The sequence below is a fragment of the Borostomias antarcticus genome (genome assembly GCF_949987555.1).
Source record: "Borostomias antarcticus genome assembly, chromosome: 14".
Taxonomy (NCBI): Eukaryota; Metazoa; Chordata; class Actinopteri; order Stomiiformes; family Stomiidae; genus Borostomias; species Borostomias antarcticus.
The window spans coordinates 7,682,123-7,706,209 of NC_140247.1; the positions used below are offsets into that span (position 1 = coordinate 7,682,123).

Sequence of the window (24,087 nt, forward strand, 5' to 3'; positions counted from 1 at the left end):
GTGTTCAGCGATGTTGTAACTCATTATTAGTGGGCAACTGCTTCGTAGTCTTTCAAAACGTAGCATTCAGTCAACTGAGTGGCGCCACCTAGCGGTAATCTGATGCTCCCTATAGTGGGTCAGTCCAGGGAAGAATGGTTAAAACGGTTATATGTTACTATACATTCGTTTGGAGGAAGATTGAAAAGCACTTTTAAATCCTCTCAAACTGACTGAATGTGCAGTGTGTGTGAGACTCAGAGGAGGTAAAGAGCCTAATTAATAACTCCGGGGTGCGGGCTCGTAGGGGGCTCGTGGTTCGGACTCCCCCTTCTGATTGGTTCAGAGACCGCTCTCGAGCCGGTATTGTACTAACTAACCCCGCCCTCCACTCGTCGCGAGACGCATGGTCAATATTAGGACGAAGGCGCGTGTGTCACAGGTTGGTGGAAAATTGGAAATAATTAGTCTGTAAATTGTAGATTATTGATTGCTGTTGCAGTCTGTTTTGAACAAGTAGCCTATATGTGCAAAGTTGACCAGTTAAGAGTTTTTTTCCAGCTGTTGAAGTGATCAGTGTTGTATACTGAACACCGGTGGTGTGCATGAATGAGAGAGTGAGAGCGTTTATGTAAATCATGCGAACACAGTATTACCTTGTAGAATTAATTTCTGCCGCGGGTGCATGCCTGGTTGAGGTTAAGTTCACTAGTGTAGTTAGCAGGTATGTGTACGAGATTTTATGTTAGGCATCTGAGATTGTATGTTCGGCCACGTCGCCGGCAGCATGTTGCTCCGAGCTGCAGCAATTTGACCGTTCAGAAGTTCAGAGCTGATCACGTCACGTGTCTGTGTCTGCGAAAGAAGAATACACACTTTTGAGATAAGTATTGGTATCTCGTGGCATAGCATAGTCTTCTGATAGTAATGACTCATTTTTATCTTGGGTTATTTTGAGTTGGAGGTATTATCTGCAGCCCCCAGCAGCAGGGGAGGAGGTCGCCCCCACTGGCCTGCAGGTTATGAGGTGAAAGGTGACCCTATCTGATTGGATGGTGTAACATGACCCCACCCAGCTGTCACTGGATTCTGCCCCCCCCTATCCTGTCTTGTCACTTATACAAACACAAACATACACGTAAGCATGTTGTGAGATGGAGTATAGTGAGAATGTAGCATTGGGCAGGGAGCTGTGGGGGGTCAGCCTCAGCCATGCAGGGCAGGTAAATGAGTGATCGGATCAACCAGTTTTAACTGCGGTTGTAGATTAAGCAAACTGTCTGCAGTTCACTCTGTAGGTCCCTTGCACGCGCATTCACACACAACTACACAAGCCAGGGAAAGGGGCAGTCATGGAGTTGCTGATTTTGTGACCTTCCAAGTGGGATCATTTAAAAGATTAATTTTCTTAGTTACATTAGTCAGTCAGTCAATCACCCTCTCCTGATATCATCCACTCAGCAGCTGACTCAGCACATACTGTACCTGCTGACCAATGAGAGACCTGGATGTCCTGCAGGGGTGTGACCTTTGATGGATAAGCAGAGGTTACACATCAGACTGACCAGTCCAGTGTAGAGTCAGTGTGTATTTGTTTCTCAGCTTACTCACTGTCTGACTGGCACCATCTACACACACACCCACCTAGGAGGACATCTGCTTGGCCCTTCTTTGGATTAGGTAAATACTGTTTCAGTTGTGTGTCTCTGTGGGCCTCGTTTTTGTTTTTGTGTGCATGCGTGCGTGTGTTGGGTGTGTGCGTCAAGCCTGCAGAGCACTGGTGCTCCTCTTCAACCCCACCTTGCATATGTGCTGTGTTGATCGCCCCGCACACCTGCACCAACTTGACAGCAACTGTATTTTCAATGTATGTCAATACATAGGTCTAACTAAAATGTTTTGAAATTTTATTAAAGGGCACCGCACATGCTAAATCAATTTTGTAATGTGCTTATCTTACACGTTGGTCTCTGATGGTCCTACCAATGTACAAAAGTTGATATCAAACAACCAGTCGTTTGTTTATGGTCAGCACACTTTCTCCTGCCCTGAAAGCTCCACACTTCAACAAGCCATTCGGATTTTCAGAGTTTTCCGCTATGTTACTGACGTTTTGGTGACGTAGATTGAGGAGCATTATCATAGTCCCTCCCTAGCGGCCAGGTTTGCTTCCGCTCTGAACTCTGAATTCCAGCCGAGTCGAGCGCGTCACGCGTCACATCAGGAATTATGCCGCATCGCTGTTCTGTTTTCGGCTGCAAAAATCCACACGTATGCTACATCTTGTCCCAATTCTTCGTGAAGAAATTGGCACTGCTCCTCCGCCCCTCCCCCTCCATTTCATTAGTCAACGGGGCTTTCACAGGACTCCATTAAGACAGATGAAATAAGATAGCTCAGGGGTGAAATGTGTTTTTTTCTGCATAGGACAATAAAATTCACTTTTATGATACCACAGAAACCGATTTGAGGTAGGTAAAAACAGCATATGCGGTGCCCTTTAACCGTGCAACTGTCTGAAGAGTGGCTAAAGTTAGCCTATAGACCCTACTAGCTAGACTAGACTAGACTTGACTAGACAAGACATGCATAGATAGCTAGAAGTAGGATATTGCTTGTAATTATTCCTAGAAGAAACCACAAGGACTCTTAGCACCTTGTAAAAATAGTATTTTTCACCACTTGGCTATCTTTACTCTAGCAGGTGGGATAGATGCATTTTACTGCAAACATGTGTCCGAGATCATGACATATATCTAACAGTATGTAAATTGCTACGTTCCATGAAAATGGAAGAGCGGCTTCCATAGGAAACAGTGAGAATCAAATAATTTGAACGTGTTTACAATGTCGTGGTGCAGCTGTTTGCAATGTGTGGCCTGCTTGTGTGTCTTTATGTTGCAATGTAGAGGGACTGTGGAGTCCAGAGATGCAGGCTAGTTTCTTGCACAGTCTTTCCTCAGCCACTCGGCCTGAGAACAGTCTGGGCTGCTAGTTAATTAATATAGAAGTCATGAGAGATACTGATTGCCTATTCTCAACGCCTCAGGCAGTGGTAATGATTGGTTTAAAGACCAAGTTGACAACCGAGTCGGTTGTACAATCATGATGGTGAGTTTTGTGTGATTGTGCATGTGTGTCAGGTGTTATAGAATGCTTATTGGCCCTCTCCCCTTTGTAGACGGCGTGTAGCTGCTCTTGTGCTCCAGCCCCTTCAGACCACCGGCCCCCAGTGACCCAGCCAGCCCCCCAGAGACCCAGCCAGCCCCCCAGAGACCCAGCCAGCCCCCCAGAGACCCAGCCAGCCCCCCAGAGACCAGGCCAGCCCCCCAGAGACCCAGCCAGCCCCCCAGAGACCCAGCCCCCCAGCCCCCTCCTCTCCCGGCAGCATGTGGGCCCAGGAGCTGGCGCGCCAGCTGCATGTTCCAGAGCTGGAGGAGTTTCAGCACTTCCTGAGGAGCCTCCCTGCCCACACGCTGGTGGGCGTGGCCAGCCTGGCAGCCCTCACCACCTATTGGCTGGCCACCAGGCCCCGCCCACTCAAACCTCCCTGCGACCTCAACATGCAGTCTGTGCAGGTGCAGGTAGGCTGTGTGTGTTCGCGGGTTTGTTTGCGTGTCTCTCAAAGTGATGGAGCAGGTTTTAGGCGGTCAGCCAGTTTGTTTGTTTATTAGGATCTCTTTTAGCCATCGGCTAGTCTTCCAAGAGTCCTCAACTAAAACATACAGTACAATACATACAATGTATACAATAATGCAGAAAATACTACAATTAGTAGAAAATACTACAATTCATAAATAGAATTCAAGAATAAATAAGAAAAGAAAGAAACATGATAGTGAATACAATAATAACAGTAAAATACAATAGTTCAAAAACACAGCTACTTACGAAATCACACATCTAAAATTATTGTAACAAAAGATTGTAAAATTGTTCTCAAAAGAAGGAAAATACAGCACTATGGTCAGTGCAATGAATTCCACATGATCACCATCCTATATATAAAAGTCCGTCTGCCCATTTCCGTCTGTATCCTTGGTTGGGTGAATTTGTCCTTCAGTCTATTCCGCGTATTGACTGCATGTAGATTTCTAATCCGGTGAACTGAGATTCTTTGTTCCTGGTCTGTATCTGGTCTGTACCTCTAGTCTGTATCTGGTCTGTACCTCTAGTCTGTATCTGGTCTGTACCTCTAGTCTGTATCTGGTCTGTACCTCTAGTCTGTATCTGGTCTGTACCTCTAGTCTGTATCTGGTCTGTACCTCTCTGGTCTGAGTTACGTTGTGATTGTCCAATCAGGGAGCAGATCTTGCTCGGCGGTCGGTGCTGGTGAACAGCGACAGTCACATGACACACTACTACGAGGACGCCAAGACCATGTACGAGTTCTTCCTGAGAGGAATCCAGGTGTCTAGTACGTACCAGAACCACCAGAACCTTTAGAACTATCATCAGAACCCTTTTAATTAGAACCCTTTGGAGACCCACGTTCATGTGATGTTGAGTTGATGGTGGTGTTAGAGTGTGTGTGTGTGTGTGTGTGTCTAACAGTTTGTGTTTCTTCTCCAGACAACGGGCCGTGCCTGGGTTCCAGGAAGCCCCAGCAGCCGTATGATTGGCTGTCGTACGGCGAGGTGGCAGAGCGGGCGGAGGCTCTGGGGTCGGCGTTGCTCCACAGGGGCCACAGTGCCACCACAGACGCCTACATCGGCATCTTCTCCCAGAACAGACCTGAGGTCAGATGCCACAACTGGAGACACACACACACTCACAGTTACACACACACACACACACACACACACACACACACACATACAGTACACCAGATAAACCGCCAGAGGTATGGCCTGTAGGCTTATTATATATAGTGTGTGTGTGTGTGTGTGTGTGTGTGTGTGTGTGTGTGTGTGTGTGTGTGTGTGTGTGTGTGTGTGTGTGTGTGTGTGTGTGTTTATCCAGTGGACCATCTCAGAACTGGCCTGCTATACTTACTCCCTGGTGTCTGTCCCTCTGTACGACACTCTGGGCACCGAAGCCATCGCCTACATTATAGACAAGGGTAGGTCACTGCTACTGTTACTTTTTATTTATTTATTTTATTTAGCATTTATTTAATTAGACAAAACCATTACGAACAAATTCTTATTTATAATGGTGGTGTGGCAAAAAGACCTACTACTACTACTATAGTACTACTACTTCTATTGCTGCTAATACTACTACTACTACTACTACTACTACTACTACTTACTACTACTGTATAACTCTTACTTCTGCTTCTTTTACTGCTGCTACTATTTAATTTCCTCCTCCTCTTCTTTTTGTTGTAACCTTCATCTATTTAGATTTGTTCTTTAAAGATAGCTTGTGGATTAATTTGGATCTATCTGTCTGTGTCTTTCTGTGTCTGTCTGTGTCTGTCTGTGTCTGTCTGTGTCTGTCTGTCTGTGTCTGTCTGTCTGTGTCTGTCTGTCTGTGTCTGTCTGTCTGTGTCTGTCTGTGTCTGTCTGTGTCTGTCTGTGTCTCTCTGTCTGTCTGCCTCTGTCTTTCTTTTCTTTCTTTTCTTTCTTTTCTTTCTTTTCTTTCTTTTCTTTCTTTTCTTTCTTTTCTTTCTTTTCTTTGTGTGCGTGCATGCATGCACCCAGCCTCCATCTCCACCATCGTGTGTGACGTGCCAGAGAAGGTGTCTGTGGTGCTGGAGTGTGTGCGGGGCAGAGAGCACAGTATCAGAACCATCATCCTGATCGAGAGGCTGGACCCAGAGCTGGCTGAGCGCGGGCTGGAGGCTGGCATCCAGGTCCTCAGCCTGGCAGACATGGAGGTGAGGAGACCAGGGGCCGATTGCACAAAACATCTTAAGTTTTCCCCTTAAGTATGACCCTTAAGGGTTAATTTCCCCTTAGTTAAGGGAATTACTTAAGGGTGTTGCACAGAATCCCTTACAAGGTTTCCTTAGCTAAGGAGAAACATTAAGGATTTTCAAACAAGGAAAGAGATTTTACAACGGTAAAATTGTAGTTTCCATGGTGACCATTGGTTTGCTAGCACGTGACCGGCTATCTGTCACATCACTACACTTGAACGTCCTGCGACACTGTGAGGAAAAAAATGCACTGTCGATCAAATCTGTAATGAAATATCAGTTGCTCCTCACTAAGAGTGTCTAGTGGGTTCTCCCTGTCGTGGAACACTCTTCTTGGGACGCGATTTCCATCGTTTATGTTCATAAACGCAGCCATGTGACTTAGCTAAGGTTGGGGTAGAGGTCCCTTACTTTTTTCCCCTTATTTTGCTTGCTAAGGTCTTTTGTGCAACACCTTAACAGACTTTAAGGGACTCCTTAAGTATTAGGCCGAGATAAGTAGAAAACCCTAAATACTTGAGGGACATCTTAAGGAAACCATAAGGGGAATACTTAAGGGTGTTTGTGCAACATATTTTATTTTAAGGAAACCTTAAAGGGCAATGCTCGTTTTTGACAACCTGGACCTTATTTACGACATATTATAAGAAGTTTGACTCACCGAGATCACTTTTGTGTAGTTCGGAGGCCTGTAGAAGAAATTTAAAATCCAGCGCGAGCCAGTATATCCATGTAATGACGGTGATCGGGGCACCGAGAATGCAGTTTCTCAAAATCTATTTTCGGCCGCTAAACGGTTGTTTTCATCAATCAGATTGGATGAATCGACAGTTGAGATTCCTCAACGCGAGGCATTGTTGTGGTTTTCAAATACGGGGTCTTTAGCCTCTGTAATATGATCTTTACACGCCTTTCCCCACTTGCTCCAGCACGCATGCACACAGGCCAGCGCGCAGACTGGCTATTCTCCGGCTCACATTCTCTGCGCTACGATCGTTGTTGGTGCCGACAATATTGTCGTCGTCATTCGTCAGCAACAATCCGATCGTAGCGCAGAGAATGTGAGCCGGAGAATAGCCAGTCTGCGCGCTGGCCTGTGCGCATGCGTGCTGGAGCAAGTGGGGAAAGGCGTGTAAAGATCATATTACAGAGGCTAAAGACCCCGTATTTGAAAACCACAACAATGCCTCGCGTTGAGGAATCTCAACTGTCGATTCATCCAATCTGATTGATGAAAACAACCGTTTAGCGGCCGAAAATAGATTTTGAGAAACTGCATTCTCGGTGCCCCGATCACCGTCATTACATGGATATACTGGCTCGCGCTGGATTTTAAATTTCTTCTACAGGCCTCCGAACTACACAAAAGTGATCTTGGTGAGTCAAACTTCTTATAATATGTCGTAAATAAGGTCCAGGTTGTCAAAAACGAGCATTGCCCTTTAAGTCAGAACTTAAGGGAAATATTAACTTAAGGTGTTTTGTGCAACCGGCCCCAGGCCCGGGCTGAGGACTGGGCCTGGGATAGAGGACTGGGATAGAGGACTGGGAGGATAGAGGACTGGGAGGATAGAGGACTGGGAGGATAGAGGACTGGGCTGGGATAGAGGACTGGGCTGGGATAGAGGACTGGGCTGGGATAGAGGACTGGGGGGATAGAGGACTGGGGGGATAGAGGACTGGGCTGGGGTAGAGGACTGGGCTGGGGTAGAGGACTGGGCTGGGGTAGAGGACTGGGCTGGGGTAGAGGACTGGGAGGATAGAGGACTGGGGGGATAGAGGACTGGGCTGGGATAGAGGACTGGGCTGGGATAGAGGACTGGGGGGTAGAGGACTGGGGCTGGGGTAGAGGACTGGACTGGGATAGAGGGCTGGGCTGGGATAGAGGACTGGGCTGGGGTAGAGGACTGGGCTGGGGTAGAGGACTGGGCTGGGATAGAGGGCTGGGCTGGGATAGAGGGCTGGGATAGAGGACTGGGCTGGGGTAGAGGGCTGGGCTGGGATAGAGGACTGGGATAGAGGACTGGGGCTGGGGTAGAGGACTGGGCTGGGATAGAGGACTGGGATAGAGGACTGGGGCTGGGGTAGAGGACTGGGCTGGGATAGAGGACTGGGAGGATAGAGGACTGGGGTGGGATAGAGGACTGGGGCTGGGATAGAGGACTGGGCTGGGGTAGAGGACTGGATTTCAAGTAGAAGTCCTCTAACATTCTAAATTCCGTTCTTGCGTAGTATTTTAGGGTGTGTGCACTATTTATTTATTTATTTTTAAATATGCTGCGGATTTCGGCAGCTTATTTTCCATTCAAAGCTATGGGAAAAGATCAAAATGCGGGCGGATATTGAAATGCGCTGCGCATTTGCGCTGTGCGCCGGCCAGAGCGGATTCCTGAAGTTGAAAATAGTTCCAACTTTTTGAGAAATCCGCTATGAAGTGGAGCGTATTTTTATCAGACGACCAATCATGACAATATGATAGCTTAGGCCCCGTATAGACCTGGTCCAGGGCGATATCCTACAGATAACGCCCTGTTACTCTCAATGCGATTTACCTATGAATGCGCTTCCTCGGCCCGCTCGTCCGAGTCTACAGACAAAACCGTTTCGTTACTCACCAAAGTAAACACATCGTTGGAAAGATGAAAGCCTTTTCTCTGAGGTCGCTACAGTTTGTAGTCCCCCACCTTTCAAATAAAAGGCAAATTTATACACTTAAATGGCTAATATCCACAGCGCATCGACTGTCTTCTTCTACTGGCGATTCGGCGCCCTCCGCTTTGTTTAGCCTACTCACTGCTGCCGCCCATGTTGGGGATTGCTGTTGCCAGGACACTAGCTGGCTCTAGTTCTCACTATGGTTCTCTTCTTGTTTCCTAGGCGATCGGCAGGGCCCACCACCAACAACCACAGGTGAGCAAACGCACCCCTCTCTCCTGATTGTCTGATGGTGTTGTCCTGTAACAGTTGACCGCTGTATGTCTGACCCCTGACTGCGGTATGTCTGACCCCTAGCCCCCCAGACCGGAGGACATGGCACTCATCTGCTTCACCAGTGGAACGACAGGTAACCTTCCCCCTGTGTGTGTGTGTGTGTGTTTGTGTGTGTGTGTGTGTGTGTGTGTGTGTGTGTGTGTGTGTGTGTGTATGTGTATGTGTATGTGTATGTGTATATGTATATGTATATGTATATATATATATATATATATTCCGGACCTATAATGTGTGTATATGCTGTCCTTTTCAGGAAACCCCAAGGGAGCCATGCTGACTCATGGGAATGTTGTTGCCAACTGCTCCGCCTTCATCAAGATCACCCAGGTAGGGGGGGGGGGGAGAGAGGAGGCCTCTGGAGTCTCTTCTGTATGCTGAGCATTTCATTGTACATGGTAACTGTATCTTGTACATTTGACAAAAAAAACACAATGTAATCTGTTTTCTCTCTTGTCTCAGCACTAACCTGCCTCTGCCTAACATTAGCTCTAAACTTCTCTCCTCTCCGCTCTCCTATTCCTCTCTCTCCCCAATCCTCCTCTCCTCTACCCTCCTCCCTCCACTCTCCTATCCCTCTCTCTCCTCAATCCTCCTCTCCTCTACCCTCCTCCCTCCACTCCTATCCCTCTCTCTCCTCAATCCTCCTCACCTCTACCCTCCTCCCTCCACTCCTATCCCTCTCTCTCCCCAATCCTCCTCTCCTCTACCCTCCTCCCTCCACTCTCCTATCCCTCTCTCTCCTCAATCCTCCTCACCTCTACCCTCCTCCCTCCACTCCTATCCCTCTCTCTCCTCAATCCTCCTCTCCTCTACCCTCCTCCCTCCACTCCTATCCCTCTCTCTCCTCAATCCTCCTCTCCTCTACCCTCCTCCCTCCACTCTCCTATCCCTCTCTCTCCTCAATCCTCCTCTCCTCTACCCTCCTCCCTCCACTCCTATCCCTCTCTCTCCTCAATCCTCCTCTCCTCTACCCTCCTCCCTCCACTCCTATCCCTCTCTCTCCTCAATCCTCCTCTCCTCTACCCTCCTCCCTCCACTCTCCTATCCCTCTCTCTCCTCAATCCTCCTCTCCTCTACCCTCCTCCCTCCACTCCTATCCCTCTCTCTCCTCAATCCTCCTCTCCTCTACCCTCCTCCCTCCACTCCTATCCCTCTCTCTCCTCAATCCTCCTCTCCTCTACCCTCCTCCCTCCACTCCTATCCCTCTCTCTCCTCAATCCTCCTCTCCTCTACCCTCCTCCCTCCACTCTCCTATCCCTCTCTCTCCTCAATCCTCCTCTCCTCTACCCTCCTCCCTCCACTCCTATCCCTCTCTCTCCTCAATCCTCCTCTCCTCTACCCTCCTCCCTCCACTCCTATCCCTCTCTCTCCTCAATCCTCCTCTCCTCTCCCCTCCTCCCTCCACTCTCCTATCCCTCTCTCTCCTCAATCCTCCTCTCCTCTACCCTCCTCCCTCCACTCCTATCCCTCTCTCTCCTCAATCCTCCTCTCCTCTACCCTCCTCCCTCCACTCCTATCCCTCTCTCCTCAATCCTCCTCACCTCTACCCTCCTCCCTCCACTCCTATCCCTCTCTCTCCTCAATCCTCCTCTCCTCTACCCTCCTCCCTCCACTCCTATCCCTCTCTCTCCTCAATCCTCCTCTCCTCTACCCTCCTCCCTCCACTCTCCTATCCCTCTCTGTCCTCAATCCTCCTCTCCTCTACCCTCCTCCCTCCACTCCTATCCCTCTCTCTCCTCAATCCTCCTCTCCTCTCCCCTCCTCCCTCCACTCTCCTATCCCTCTCTCTCCTCAATCCTCCTCTCCTCTACCCTCCTCCCTCCACTCCTATCCCTCTCTCTCCTCAATCCTCCTCTCCTCTACCCTCCTCCCTCCACTCCTATCCCTCTCTCTCCTCAATCCTCCTCTCCTCTACCCTCCTCCCTCCACTCTCCTATCCCTCTCTCTCCTCAATCCTCCTCTCCTCTACCCTCCTCCCTCCACTCCTATCCCTCTCTCTCCTCAATCCTCCTCTCCTCTCCCCTCCTCCCTCCACTCTCCTATCCCTCTCTCTCCTCAATCCTCCTCTCCTCTACCCTTCTCCCTCCACTCCTATCCCTCTCTCTCCTCAATCCTCCTCTCCTCTACCCTCCTCCCTCCACTCCTATCCCTCTCTCTCCTCAATCCTCCTCTCCTCTACCCTCCTCCCTCCACTCTCCTATCCCTCTCTCTCCTCAATCCTCCTCTCCTCTACCCTCCTCCCTCCACTCCTATCCCTCTCTCTCCTCAATCCTCCTCACCTCTCCCCTCCTCCTCTCCACTCTCCTATCCCTCTCTCTCCTCAATCCTCCTCTCCTCTACCCTCCTCCCTCCACTCCTATCCCTCTCTCTCCTCAATCCTCCTCTCCTCTACCCTCCTCCCTCCACTCCTATCCCTCTCTCTCCTCAATCCTCCTCACCCCTCCCCTCCTCCCTCCACTCTCCTATCGCTCCCCTCATCTCCTCAACCCTCCTCACCTTTCCTCCTGTTCTCTTCTTCTGTACCTTCCCCTTCTCTTCTCTTCTCCCATCTCCTCTCCTCACCTCCCCCTCTGCTTTCCACCTGCCTTCTCCCCCTCCTCTCCTCTTCTCCTCATCTCCTCTCCTCCAGTCTACTCTTCAAACCAACCATGAGGATGTGTTCTCCCATGTTTCAGAGGGTACTGGAGGTACACCCACAACATAATAACGCCCCCCCTCTCCCCTCTGTGTGTGTCCTGTCATATGTGTGTTGTTGTTTTTGCGTTGTGTGTGTGTGTGTGTTGGACTGTTATGTGTGTGTGTGTGTGTGTGTTTGTGCTGCTGTTGTGTGTTTGCGTCCTCTAGGCTACATGTATGTTCAACCCCAGTGATGTTCATATCTCCTACCTGCCCCTGGCCCACATGTTTGAGAGAGTTGTCCAGGTACGTATCTGGCCCAGCTGCTCCTTCTCCTGCTCCTCCTGCCGCTCTTCCTCCTGCTCCTCCTCCTGCTCTTCCTCCTGCTCCTCCTCCTGCTCCTCCTCCTGCTCCTCCTCCTGTTGCTGCTGCTGTTCCTCCTGCTGTTCCTCCTGCTCTTCCTCCTGCTCTTCCTCCTGCTCCTCCTCCTGCTCCTCCTCCTGTTGCTGCTGCTGTTCCCCCTGCTGCTGGGAGATGCTGGTCCTGGTGCTCTGTGTCTGACCCTCGACCCCTGCCCCCCAGGGCGTTATGCTGGTCCACGGAGCAAGGATTGGCTTCTTCCAGGGGGACGTCCGGAGGCTGATGGATGACCTGACCGCTCTCCGGCCCACCATCTTCCCTGTGGTGCCACGACTCCTCAACAGGATGTTCGACAAGGTGACTTTCTTCTGGACCCCGGCCCAGGGACTACATTACCCAGGATTCACTAGTAGAGGTTGTTAATAGTACCTGTGTGTGCGTGTGTAGATCTCTGGCCAGGCCAACACATCTCTGAAGCGCTGGCTGTTGGGTTTCGCCTATCGGAGGAAGGAGGCGGAGCTAAGGAGCGGCATCATGAGGAGAGACAGCCTATGGGACAGACTCATCTTCAGGAAGGTCCAGGTTAGAACCTCCTGTTTGTCACACACATGTACTGTAGCTGAGTAAAGGTTGATTTATACTATAGATACATACAGGTAAAATGCCATAACTGTAGTTTACTCATATACTCATTCTGCCCAGTGTCGTCATGGTTGTTCTCCATGAAAATGATTTGACCCTGTCGTTGTGTCCGTTTCCGTGGTTACTTGGCAGCAGGGTAGCAGGTACTGGTGCAGGCAAGTTCTAAAGTTGGTTAGTAATAGCCGAGGCTCGTTAAATCTAAATAGAGTTTTTGCAGCTGTTGATTGTTAAAGTCTTGCAGTTGATTGGGCAATACTGAGCTTCAAGCAGTCGTTCTGGGTTTATACTTTTAACAAATTATCATGACAGGATTTTTGTCAACTGACAATAGAATATTGATTGGGGCACCTGGGGACACATGTTGGAAGGTTTCACTATAAACCAACCTTAGCAGTATTGCTTAGGTCTGTGCTCTTCCTGTGTTCTAAAGTCTGTTGTGCTCTATATCCTGTGTGTTTGAAAATCTGTGTTCCACCAGTGTTCATTTTGCGTGTTTCTCTGTCGCCCCCTGCAGGCCAGCCTGGGTGGCCGCGTGCGTATGATGATCACAGGCGCCGCCCCCATTTCTCCCACTGTCCTCACCTTCCTTCGTGCTGCGCTTGGCTGCCAGGTGAGACACTAGGCATGCTGGGATACATACCTCAGCTGTAGTGTGTGTGTGTGTGTGTGTGTGTGTGCGCCTGCATCTCCAAGACAAAGGTGCAGAGTCCCACCCTAATAAAGCTGCTCTGTGTTCAAGGTCTCCCTGATAAACTCTGTGTGTGTGTGTGTGTACGCGTACGCGCGCGCATGTGTGACTGCCTGCATTAATATCTAACTCGGCTATCTGTTCATGACTGTGTCAGGTGGGGAGACTGGGTGTCCTGAGGGCTCTGGCCTGGCCTGTTCTGGGTCTCACCTGGCCTGGTCTAGCCTGGCCTGGTCTAGCCTGGCCTGTTCTCGGTCTCGCCTGGCCTGGTCTAGCCTGGCCTGTTCTGGGTCTAGCCTGGCCTGTTCTGGGTCTCACCTGGCCTGTTCTAGGTCTCACTTGGCCTGGTCTGGCTTGGCCTGTTCTATGTCTCACCTGGCCTGGTCTGGCCTGGCCTGTTCTGGGTCTCACCTGGCCTGGTCTGGCCTGGCCTGTTCTGGGTCTCACCTGGCCTGTTCTGGCCTGGCCTGTTCTGGCTCTCGTCTGGCCTGGCCTGTTCTGGGTCTCACCTGGCCTGGCCTGTTCTGGGTCTCACCTTGCCTGGCCTGTTCTGGGTCTCGCCTGGCCTGTTCTGTGTCTCACTGGCCTGTCCTGGCCTGTCCTGGCCTGTTCTGTCTCACTGGCCTGGATCTGTCAGACTGCTGACCGCCTCTCTGTTGTGTTCTGACAGTTCTATGAAGGCTATGGACAGACCGAGTGCACTGCTGGCTGCACTATGACCATACCCGGCGATTGGACTGCAGGTAATATACACCTCTACACACACACGCATGCACACACATCCACACACACACACACACACACACACACACACACACACACATGGTTGTCTAAAGCCAAGGGCACACCAAAAAGAAGAGATTCAAGATTTTCAAGATTTCTTTTATTCGTTTTATTTTTTTAAATTTAATTTTATAATGTACGGTGTACAGTCACAGTAAAATGTTGCCGGCTCCAAGAATATGCTACAGATAGACTCATACTCAATTACAAATTTACAAGTTACAAATTTGCAATTTACAAAAATTACAATTTTACAAATTAACACAAAACACAATAAGTACCCTTTAGAGAATGCAACCAGTGTGTTCAGATGGCTGTATGCGCAAGTGAACACACCACATGCGTGCCTGTTTCTAAAAATCCCTACCCACCCATCTGCTGCTGTTTTAGGCAGACCTCTAGTCACTGTGTCCCCATCTTAACGTGTATGTGTGTCTCCAGGTCATGTAGGTGCCCCGCTGCCATGTAACTCTATCAAGCTGGTGGACGTGGCAGAGATGAATTACCTGGCTGCTAACGGAGAGGGAGAGGTGGGCACCTCACTGGGCCTAGCAGGCTGGTTCACTGGCAGGCTGGTTCACTGGCAGGCTGGTTCACTAGCAGGCTGGTTCACTGGCAGGCTGATTCACTGGCAGGCTGATTCACTAGCAGGCTGGTTCACTGGCAGACTGGTTCACTAGCAGGCTGGTTCACTGGCAGGCTGGTTCACTGGCAGGCTGATTCACTAGCAGGTTGGTTCACTGGCAGGCTGGTTCACTGGCAGGCTGGTTCACTGGCAGACTGATTCACTGGAGTTTGTGTGTGTGTGTTTCCAGGTCTGTGTGAAAGGGCCCAATGTGTTCCTGGGTTATCTAAAGGACCCAGAGAAGACGGGAGAGACCATCGACGCAGACGGTTGGGTCCACACTGGAGACATTGGGAAGTGGCTACCGGTCAGTCTGGCCTCCTGACCCCCTCACAGACCTCACCTCTGCCACATGACCCTACCACATTCTCACACTAACACAACACTAATTTGCTATCGTGTGTGTGTGTGTGTGTGTGTGTGTGTGTGTGTGTGTGTGTGTGTGTGTGTGTGTGTGTAGAATGGCACATTGAAGATTGTGGACAGGAAAAAGCACATCTTCAAGCTAGCTCAGGGGGAGTACATCGCCCCAGAGAAGATTGAGAACGTGTACGTTCGCTGTGCTGCGCTGGCGCAGGTGTTCGTCCATGGGGACAGCCTGCAGGCCTGCCTGGTCGCCATCGTGGTGCCCGACCCCGACTTCCTGCCTGGATGGGCCAACAGGAAGGGCCTGGGGGGAGCAGGGTACCTGGAGCTCTGCAGCAGCAAGGTGGGAACCTCAACCTTTAACCCCTAACCCTGACCCAGCAGCAAGGTGGGAACCTCAACATTTAACCCCTAACCCTGACCCAGCAGCAAGGTGGGAACCTCAACATTTAACCCCTAAACCTGACCCAGCAGCAAGGTGGGAACCTCAACCTTTAACCCCTAACCCTGACCCAGCAGCAAGGTGGGAACCTCAACCTTTAACCCCTAACCCTGACCCAGCAGCAAGGTGGGAACCTCAACCTTTAACCCCTAACCCTGACCCAGCAGCAAGGTGGGAACCTCAACCTTTAACCCCTAACCCTGACCCAGCAGCAAGGTGGGAACCTCAACCTTTAACCCCTAAACCTGACCCAGCAGCAAGGTGGGAACCTCAACCTTTAACCCCTAACCCTGACCCAGCAGCAAGGTGGGAACCTCAACCTTTAACCCCTAACCCTGACCCAGCAGCAAGGTGGGAACCTCAACCTTTAACCCCTAACCCTGACCCAGCAGCAAGGTGGGAACCTCAACCTTTAACCCCTAACCCTGACCCAGCAGCAAGGTGGGAACCTCAACATTTAACCCCTAACCCTGACCCAGCAGCAAGGTGGGAACCTCAACATTTAACCCCTAAACCTGACCCAGCAGCAAGGTGGGAACCTCAACCTTTAACCCCTAAACCTGACCCAGCAGCAAGGTGGGAACCTCAACATTTAACCCCTAAACCTGAACCAGCAGCGAGGTGGGAACCTCAACCTTTAACCCCTAACCCTGACCCAGCAGCAAGGTGGGAACCTCAACCTTTAACCCCTAACCCTGACCCAGCAGCAAGGTGGGAACACCTGAGTTATCTACTGTTTATCTACTCTTGTTCTCCCGTCTCCTCACCCTCCTGGCTCTTCTCTTCCTCATCCTCCTGTCCAGGGACGTGCTGGGACGAAAAAACGGCCCTGGAGTCTGAGCCGGCTGAGCCGGCTGCGTCAGTATATATAACAATGTTTTCATTTTGTTGACGGGGGCCGTTATCGCCGGCGGCCGTTCTGTGATTCTCCAGAACCTACAGATGGCCAGCACAGCCCTGCTCCTGTCTGTCTCCTCCCTGCTCCTTTCTTCCTCATCCTCCTATCTGTCTCCTCCCTGCTCCTCTCTTCCTCATCATCCCGTCTGTCTCTCCTCCCTGCTCCTCTCTTCCTCACCCTCCTGTCTGTTGTTGTTCTCCTCAGGAGGTGAAAAGAGCCATCCTGGAAGACATGTTGAAGTTGGGGAAAGAAGGAGGTCTGAAGTCATTTGAACAAGTAAGGGTTAATCCAGCTGCCTGAGGAACACAGCACTTAATACAGAGCTGGGTTACTGTGTGACTCATTATCACTGTGTGTGATCCAGGTGAAGGACATTGCACTGCACACAGAAATGTTTTCAGTCCAGAATGGCCTCCTCACCCCCACGCTGAAGGCCAAGAGGGCGGAGCTACGCAACTTCTTCAGAGAGCAGATCGACCTACTCTACTCCTCCATCAGCATGTGACCTGGAGAAGGAGAGGAAGAGGAGGAGAGCAGCAGGAAGAAGAGGAGGAGAGCAGGAGGAAGAGGAGACAAGGTGAAAGATAGGAGAGGGGGAGGAGAGTGATAAGAGCAGGTGGAGGATGATGGGAATAAACAAAAGGATCTAAAGGGAAGAAGTAACTTATGTGATGTGTAAGTAACTGTTATGTGATGTGTACTTAAGGACTGTAAATCTATAGATGGCATTACACCACCATACATCATTAGTTCTCTTCTATAGAACTACCAGCATAAGCTCTGACAGAACTACAGACCTGTAGTTCAACTCCATTCACATGGCCCTCAGGGTTGTCTTAATGAGAGCTCAGAGAGCACTCATCCTCACTGTGAGACCTTAGCTATGACAGAGTACTATAGTTGTTTTGTTTTGTTACCTCTATTTATGCAGGGAATTCCATTGAGACAGATGTCTCTTTGCAAGGGAGCCGAGCATACAAAACACAAATACAAGAATACAATTATTAATACAAAATACAAATTAATACAATATATTGAATATACAAAGTTTCTACATGCTTTCATGCTACATGCATGAAAGCACTTACAAACATCCAGTATATATCTAAATTATCTAAAAGAAGCTTTCCCAATTCTGAGGTGATCAGGGGGACCTCAAGCGTTATCCAATACTGAGGCCTAGTGTGGTGTCTGGGTTTGTCTAAAATGTATCAAGGAGGTTAATTTTAGACAGTGGATGAATCGCAACAGCATCATGGCGGAGAAGGCTTGAAGTCCTAACCCTGCCCCCCATAGCAGAGCCACCCAGGAGGTGAGGCATCACCTCCCACTTTAGAACGAGGGTGTTCAGGGATGTTCAGGTGAGGCTGAACAGTGTGTGTGATGCAGCATACAGTACATACTGTAGTTAATGTACACTCTGGGGCTGATGCTGTTTGAGGCGTAAACTGAAGTAGATGCCTGTAAGAGGAAGGATGGGACGATGTTGTTTTAGAGGATGTGAACATGTCCAAAGACAAACAGGGATGACACTTTAAAAACTCAATGCATTGCAGAGATGCTACTGAAAGCACACCCATTGAGATTAAAACAGTTATATTCCTGTGCTCTTTGTGTAATGTATTGCTTTAAGGGTTGTGAAGTCTTTTCTGGAGATGTTTGATGCAATAGTGCAAAGAAGAGAAGCTACATTCAAAATAAGTTCTGTGCACCACCGCTGGTTTCAAATGCTAATTCTATGAAATAAAATGAAATGCTACGTTTGGGTATTGTGAAATACTGGATGGTTTTATGACCGTGTTTTGTCTTAAACTCTCAGGGAGGTAAGCTATGTTTTGTAAGAATAAATACAAATTTGCAACTCTTCCTAAACTTCTGTTAAATGGTCTTATTTGTGTTTCATAAACTCAACAATCTGTCTCTCACAGCCTGGGGAAAAGTATGTTCAAACTGTAGATCAAGCGCATCGCCAACCGCCGGATTGGTGTGTCTCGCGTTCCGTAGGAGAATGGACGGAAGGAACCACTGTTTTTATAATTTTGTGTTGTGGGGCAAAACTATTAGTGCGGCAACGCGAATGTAGAAATTGAATATTTATCCAAGTATATACTATGCACGCTTAAGGCTCGACGTGGTATTTGATCCAGATTTGTCATGATTAGTTAAGCTAGTAAAGGGTCGGTTCTCCCCTGTGTGTGGTATAGTCCGGTCCGACGGACAGACACGAACATTTTAGCGGGAGACACAACCGAGAACAGCTGACCTGGTTCATCATGAGGTAAATATCACCTACAACACTATCAAACGTAGAACATAAGCATCAGTGTGCAGTAGGACGACTAATAACGTAGCTAACAGTCAAAAGTATATTAAGACAATGTTGGGCTTAATATGCTCTTTTCACAGCACTAAAAAGAGACGGGCGAAGGAACTCAAATCAGTCCCACAAAATGAGAAGGTCTGTGATTTTCCACTTTAAATTGAGATAACGTTACAGACCCAGGTCGTCCCCGCCACCTAAGCGTCGTCAGTCATACTGTAGTTAACGTGAGCTCTCGTTTGACGGTAACGCTATGCCTTCTCTCTCTCTCTCTCTCTCTCTCTTCCACCTCCCAGAGGACCCATCAGGCTGGCAGCCTCTCCCCCAACATGTCCGTCATAGAGAAAGCCAGCTTCCTGAAAGAGTACCAGACCGACGGCGAGGCTGGGGGCTGGCTAGCTGGTGGGTAGCACCTGGCTGGTATTAGTGGATAGCTGGTGGGTAGCACCTGGCTGGTGTTAGTGGCTAGCTGGCTCGTGGGTAGTGTGGATACATTACTGGTAACGTTAGGTAGCTGGTGGTAGTAGTGGCAGCTTGCTGGTGGTTATCTGTTAGGCCTTAGCATGTCTCCCCTTGGTCACATAGGCAACCCACTGCACAGCACCGCTATGGAGGAAGATGTGACCCCTGCGGAGGGGCAAAGTCGAGAGGCAGGGGGGGCCTGCCCCAAGGGGGGCACCTCAGACACATCTAAAAGACCCGCCAAGGCCCAGACTCAAGTCACGGTCAGAGATGGCCAGCCTGCCCCATCTGAGGTCTCTGTTCCAGGGAGGATGTTGAGGAGGAGCCTGGGAGACAAACACAGGGCCAGGTAGGCTGATTCACCCGGCTGGCTAACTGGTGCCTGGGAAGTATTGACATTAGATGGAGACTGACTGGACATCACAGGAAGGTCAGGGTGGATCTGATCTCCTTTGTGCTGGCCAGGCCTGTGAAGGAGAGCCTGCAGGAAGCAGGAAAAGGAGGAGGTGAGGAGCCAGCCAGGGCTTCCCCCTCCGTCTCCCAAAGCCCAGCTGCCATTACAGACACACCCAAGCCTCCAAGCCCCACAAAGAAGAGGCGGAGATCCTCCCTGTCCTCTGAGGAGCTGTCAGGCGATGACCTCAGTTGGGTAAGGACCCATTAGAATGATGAGTTCTGCTTTGTGACCAGTAGGAGACGGGGTTAGTCTGACCTTCTTGTCTTACTTCACCCACAGAACCCCAGCCAGAATATGGCCAAAACCAGGAAGTTCTCAGATGATAGGCTGAGCAACAGGAAGTCCTCTGGTGCAAGGCAGAGCCTGCGGGACCAAAGGCGGAAGTCATCAGGATCCTCGGGTAACAGAACTGGACTCCTGTTGGTTGGACTGTCCTGTAGAGATGCTAGAGAAGCATCCTATCAGGAACCTGCAGCTCTTGAGTATCAGACCAATCCCTCTGGATCCCTCTCACATCCTCCTCTCGTCTCTCCTCCACTGCCCCTCCTCTCTTCTCTCCTCCTCCTCAGGAAGTGCCGGTGCCGTCAGCAGACCGAACCAGCAGCACCAGGGGAGGGTGAAGAAGAAGAACCCTAGTGATCTGGATGTGGTCTTGGATTCCTTCCTGGAGTTCACTTCTCTCTACAGGTCAGTCTCAGCTCCTCATCTACAGGTCAGTCTCAGCTCCTCATCTACAGGTCAGTCTCAGCTCCTCATCTACAGGTCAGTCTCAGCTCCTTATCTACAGGTCAGTCTCAGCTCCTCATCTACAGGTCAGTCTCAGCTCCTCATCTACAGGTCAGTCTCAGCAGCACCTCTAGGTCAGTCAGTCTTGCCTCCTCCTCTAGAAGTCAGTCTCAGCTCCTCCTCCTCTAGAAGTCAGTCTCGCCTCCTCCTCTAGAAGTCAGTCTCGCCTCCTCCTCTAGAAGTCAGTCTCGCCTCTTCCTCCTCTAGAAGTCAGTCTCGCCTCTTCCTCCTCTAGAAGTCAGTCTCAGCTCCTCCTCCTCTAGAAGTCAGTCTCGCCTCCTCCTCTAGAAGTCAGTCTCAGCTCTTCCTCCTCTAGAAGTCAGTCTCAGCTCTTCCTCCTCTACAGGTCTATCTCTAGAAGTCAGTCTCAGCTCTTCCTCCTCTAGACGTCAGTCTCAGCTCTTCCTCCTCTACAGGTCTATCTCTAGAAGTCAGTCTCAGCTCTTCCTCCTCTAGACGTCAGTCTCAGCTCTTCCTCCTCTACAGGTCTATCTCTAGAAGTCAGTCTCAGCTCTTCCTCCTCTACAGTTCTATCTCTAGAAGTCAGTCTCAGCTCTCCCTCCTCTACAGGTCTATCTCCCCAGCATGACCACTGTGTGACTCAGACGCTTGCAGGCTAGAGTTCAGTTTTAACCGGTCCCAGAGCAGGTTAGTTCTGAAAGACGTGTTGCTATGGAAATGTACCTGGCTAAAAGGAGAGCCAGCTTCATAGTAGTAGTTACCCCGACTTAAAGTCAATGTTGACCAAAGTTAACTCGCTAACTCCTTAAGGCTGTTTCGTTTTATAGCCAATCACCCTAAACAGAAGGGACATTCGCCCTCTTCAAATGGATGCGTGGAGTAGCCTAATTTGTCTTTGAAGCAGAGGGAGATATTATTTTGGCTGCGAACTTCTGCTTCTTCGGTTCTAGCTTTTCTTGTTACGTTTTCAGCTTAATAATAGTCTCTGCCTCCACTCACATGATCTCGTCCACTGTTTGGGAAATAATCTAAATGGTCAGTAAAACTGCAGACTATGAATAGGCTACATGTCATTTCATTTCTCATTTATGCACAGTTGGTACAGTATTATGTTACAATTCATGCAAAGTAACTGCATAATTCTCAGATACTTTGTAACTGGGAATGTGTGTGCACCTTCATTGTCTATCATAGCCTACTTTCAATTGACATTTCCTCACTTGATGGCTAAGATAATATCTTCCTCTGCATTCTGCAATAGAATGTACTCCCGCATAGCAATGCAAACAGTATTGCTCAGCAACGGATACTATTTAGCAGTTGTTTTCACATGTATGTGCACTTATCTGGTCATAGTTGTGCCTAGGTGGGTTGGGGCAACAGGCTTACGTCCATTCTAAAAATTGGTCTTAGCTATGACCTATTTAGCACTTAAGACCAACCTAAGTTAAGACCTGTTGGTGCAACCGGCCCCAGGTGATGTTAACTAGGTGATGTCTTGTTTGTGTGCTTCCCTCAGAGAGGCGGTGGAGTCGAAGGCGGTGCGCCAGGCGATAGACAACCTCTCCTGCTCCATGCAGGACCAGCTGTCTGGGAAGGTCAGTCGAGGGTTAGGTCAATTTTCAGTTGAACCTTGCCTGGTGTGTGCTAGTTGAACACTGGCTGCGTGTGAAAACTTGATGATACTCTGTCTGTCCAGATCACTGAAGCTCAGGAGCTGAACCACCTGAGGAGAGAGAACAGGAAGGTAAGACATCCTGGGGCAGTAGACCCCTGGGGCAATAGATATCTGGATCAGACTCGGTACATCCCTGAGGCAATAGATCTCTGGGTCTGTAGATCCCTGGGACAGTAAGCTCTTGGGTCATTAAGGTCTCAGTGAGGTCAGAGGTCATGCTTTGTCTCTGGTCTCCTAGGTGGCGGCTGCCATCAATAGAAAGAGGGAGAGGCTGCTGGAGACCAAGAACGAGGCCATCAGGTGAGAGAGAGATCTGACCTGGGCCTGAGGAGGTCTGTTGTGGTCTAAGGTGTATTATCCCCCAGGAGGGTCAGTATGTTAGGGTCTACAGTGTGTTTATCCCCCAGGAGGGTCAGTATGTTAGGGTCTACAGTGTGTTTATCCCCCAGGAGGGTCAGTATGTTAGGGTCTACAGTGTGTTTATCCCCCAGGAGGGTCAGTATGTTAGGGTCTACAGTGTGTTTATCCCCCAGGAGGGTCAGTATGTTAGGGTCTACAGTGTGTTTATCCCCCAGGAGGGTCAGTATGTTAGGGTCTACAGTGTGTTTATCCCCCAGGAGGGTCAGTATGTTAGGGTCTACAGTGTGTTTATCCCCCAGGAGGGTCAGTATGTTAGGGTCTACAGTGTGTTTATCCCCCAGGAGGGTCAGTATGTTGGGGTCTACAGTGTGTTTATCCCCCAGGAGGGTCAGTATGTTAGGGTCTACAGTGTGTTTATCCCCCAGGAATGCCAGTGAGGTGCGGGAGCAGCAAAGAGAGAGAGCCACACTGCAGCAGAGGCTGGAGGATCTCCGCAGAGGCTCCGCCCTCCTCTCAGGCCTGGCACAGCTTCACAGCAGCTACCTGCAAAATGTCAACTCTGACCAGCCCCACAAGGTAAGCTCACCTGTCACTGTTAACACCTGTAACTTGATGCTTGACTCTGTTCCACTCTTAACTTCTCTGTCCTGGACCCCACCCCCTACCCCACCCCTCAGTACGGAGCGCCCAGCCTGCCAGCTTTGCTCCTGGAGATGCAGGGGGTTCTGGAAACTGAGAAGCAGCTGAGGACGGTCAACAACAGATTGGAGACTGCCATGGACATGCCAACCTGAGACTGCTAAACACACACACTTGACACACATACTAGAAAATTACACATTCTAAACAACCACACAGTGACACGATGGAGCCTGTCTGTGTGCTTCAGACATTGGTTATATGGTAGTGGCACCTTTTGATTATAGTTTAATGAATGAAAATTTATCTTGAAATCGTATCAAAATAAATGTCTTTACATGAATGAGTAAGTACATGAATGAGTCAGAATAGTGTGTTTGATTTGATTGCAGAAGAACATTGAGGAACTTTAGGCTACTGCAGGGTGGTGACAGGCAACTGAGGAACGTTAGGCTACTGCAGGATGGTAAGAGGCAATTGAGGGGTACTATTCCTGGGTGGTAGCCTATCCTAGGCCTACGAAGCGGACGAAAGGAGTTGGTGTGTTAACATTGACTTGAAGTCGGGGCAACTACTACTACTACTACGAAGCAGGCTTAGCCAGACAAGCATCCATAGCAACACGTCATTAAGAAACAAACCTGCTCCGAGAAAGGTTAAAATTCAATCAATTAATTCAATCAATCAATCAATTCAAAGAATTCAATCTAGCCCGAAAGAAGTGTTGAGTCACGCGCCGAGGACCAATGAGATTTCCTTCCTCTGGCAAATATTGTGTCGTCATCCGAGGAAGACGACTTGTCAAGTAAGGTTATTTGCTATGGTTATTAGTGTGAATGCTGGGTTTCATTTCATTAGTTATTGAAACATGTTTTGCATGTTAGGAAAAATGGTAATGGGCTATTAAAATGGACTGATCAGTCGTGCATTTAAAACTTAATGCAACTTTTAGCATGCACTGGGAGCAACAATTCAATTGCTAGAACATTGACGGTGAGTAGCGGTCAGGTTAAACATGTCAAAGGCCAAATAGGGCTAAATAATACACAGACATCTAATCGGACGTTAGGTTGTTGCCTTAAGAAAAATATTCAGCACATGTTCATTGTTCACATAAAAGCTTAGGGTTAGTTGAACTGAGCCTCAGGTTAATAGGCTCTGTGCACCA

General features: G+C 49.4%; 3 protein-coding genes across 3 annotated transcripts; all 3 read left to right on the top strand.

Moving 5' to 3' along the window:
* The first annotated feature begins 388 nt into the window (after positions 1–388).
* LOC311317764 (long-chain-fatty-acid--CoA ligase 1-like) lies at positions 389–18,045 on the top strand. The gene is made up of 20 exons (XM_084448872.1): positions 389–421; positions 1,582–1,659; positions 3,161–3,563; positions 4,282–4,396; positions 4,552–4,718; positions 4,942–5,041; positions 5,628–5,803; positions 8,723–8,755; positions 8,858–8,909; positions 9,090–9,163; positions 11,681–11,758; positions 12,035–12,169; positions 12,260–12,394; positions 12,969–13,064; positions 13,813–13,885; positions 14,367–14,455; positions 14,741–14,857; positions 15,011–15,259; positions 16,461–16,532; positions 16,621–18,045. The coding sequence occupies exons 3-20, from the start codon at positions 3,369–3,371 to the stop codon at positions 16,759–16,761; spliced, it is 2,097 nt and encodes a 698-aa protein (XP_084304998.1). The 5' UTR covers positions 389–421; positions 1,582–1,659; positions 3,161–3,368; the 3' UTR covers positions 16,762–18,045.
* A 449-nt stretch (positions 18,046–18,494) lies between these two features.
* LOC311317313 (uncharacterized protein) lies at positions 18,495–19,391 on the top strand (the record flags this gene model as incomplete). The annotated part of the gene is made up of 4 exons (XM_084448396.1): positions 18,495–18,534; positions 18,663–18,714; positions 18,873–18,978; positions 19,162–19,391. Exons 1-4 carry the CDS (start codon positions 18,530–18,532, stop codon positions 19,389–19,391), a joined length of 393 nt encoding a protein of 130 aa, XP_084304522.1. The 5' UTR covers positions 18,495–18,529.
* Positions 19,392–19,937: 546 nt separating this feature from the next.
* LOC311317314 (centromere protein U-like) lies at positions 19,938–23,080 on the top strand (the record flags this gene model as incomplete). Its single annotated transcript, XM_084448397.1, has 7 exons — positions 19,938–19,977; positions 20,065–20,182; positions 21,762–21,840; positions 21,942–21,989; positions 22,159–22,220; positions 22,706–22,856; positions 22,958–23,080. The coding sequence occupies 7 exons, from the start codon at positions 19,938–19,940 to the stop codon at positions 23,072–23,074; spliced, it is 615 nt and encodes a 204-aa protein (XP_084304523.1). The 3' UTR covers positions 23,075–23,080.
* Positions 23,081–24,087: the final 1,007 nt, after the last annotated feature.

Coding starts and splice junctions, on each gene's coding strand:
- LOC311317764 (XM_084448872.1), top strand. CDS start 3,369: ATGTGGGCCCAGGAGCTGGCGCGCCAGCTGCATGTTCCAGAGCTGGAG. Junction 11,759..12,034: donor TGTTTGAGAGAGTTGTCCAG/GTACGTATCTGG, acceptor CCTGCCCCCCAG/GGCGTTATGCTGGTCCACGG. Junction 14,456..14,740: donor CTGCTAACGGAGAGGGAGAG/GTGGGCACCTCA, acceptor GTGTGTTTCCAG/GTCTGTGTGAAAGGGCCCAA.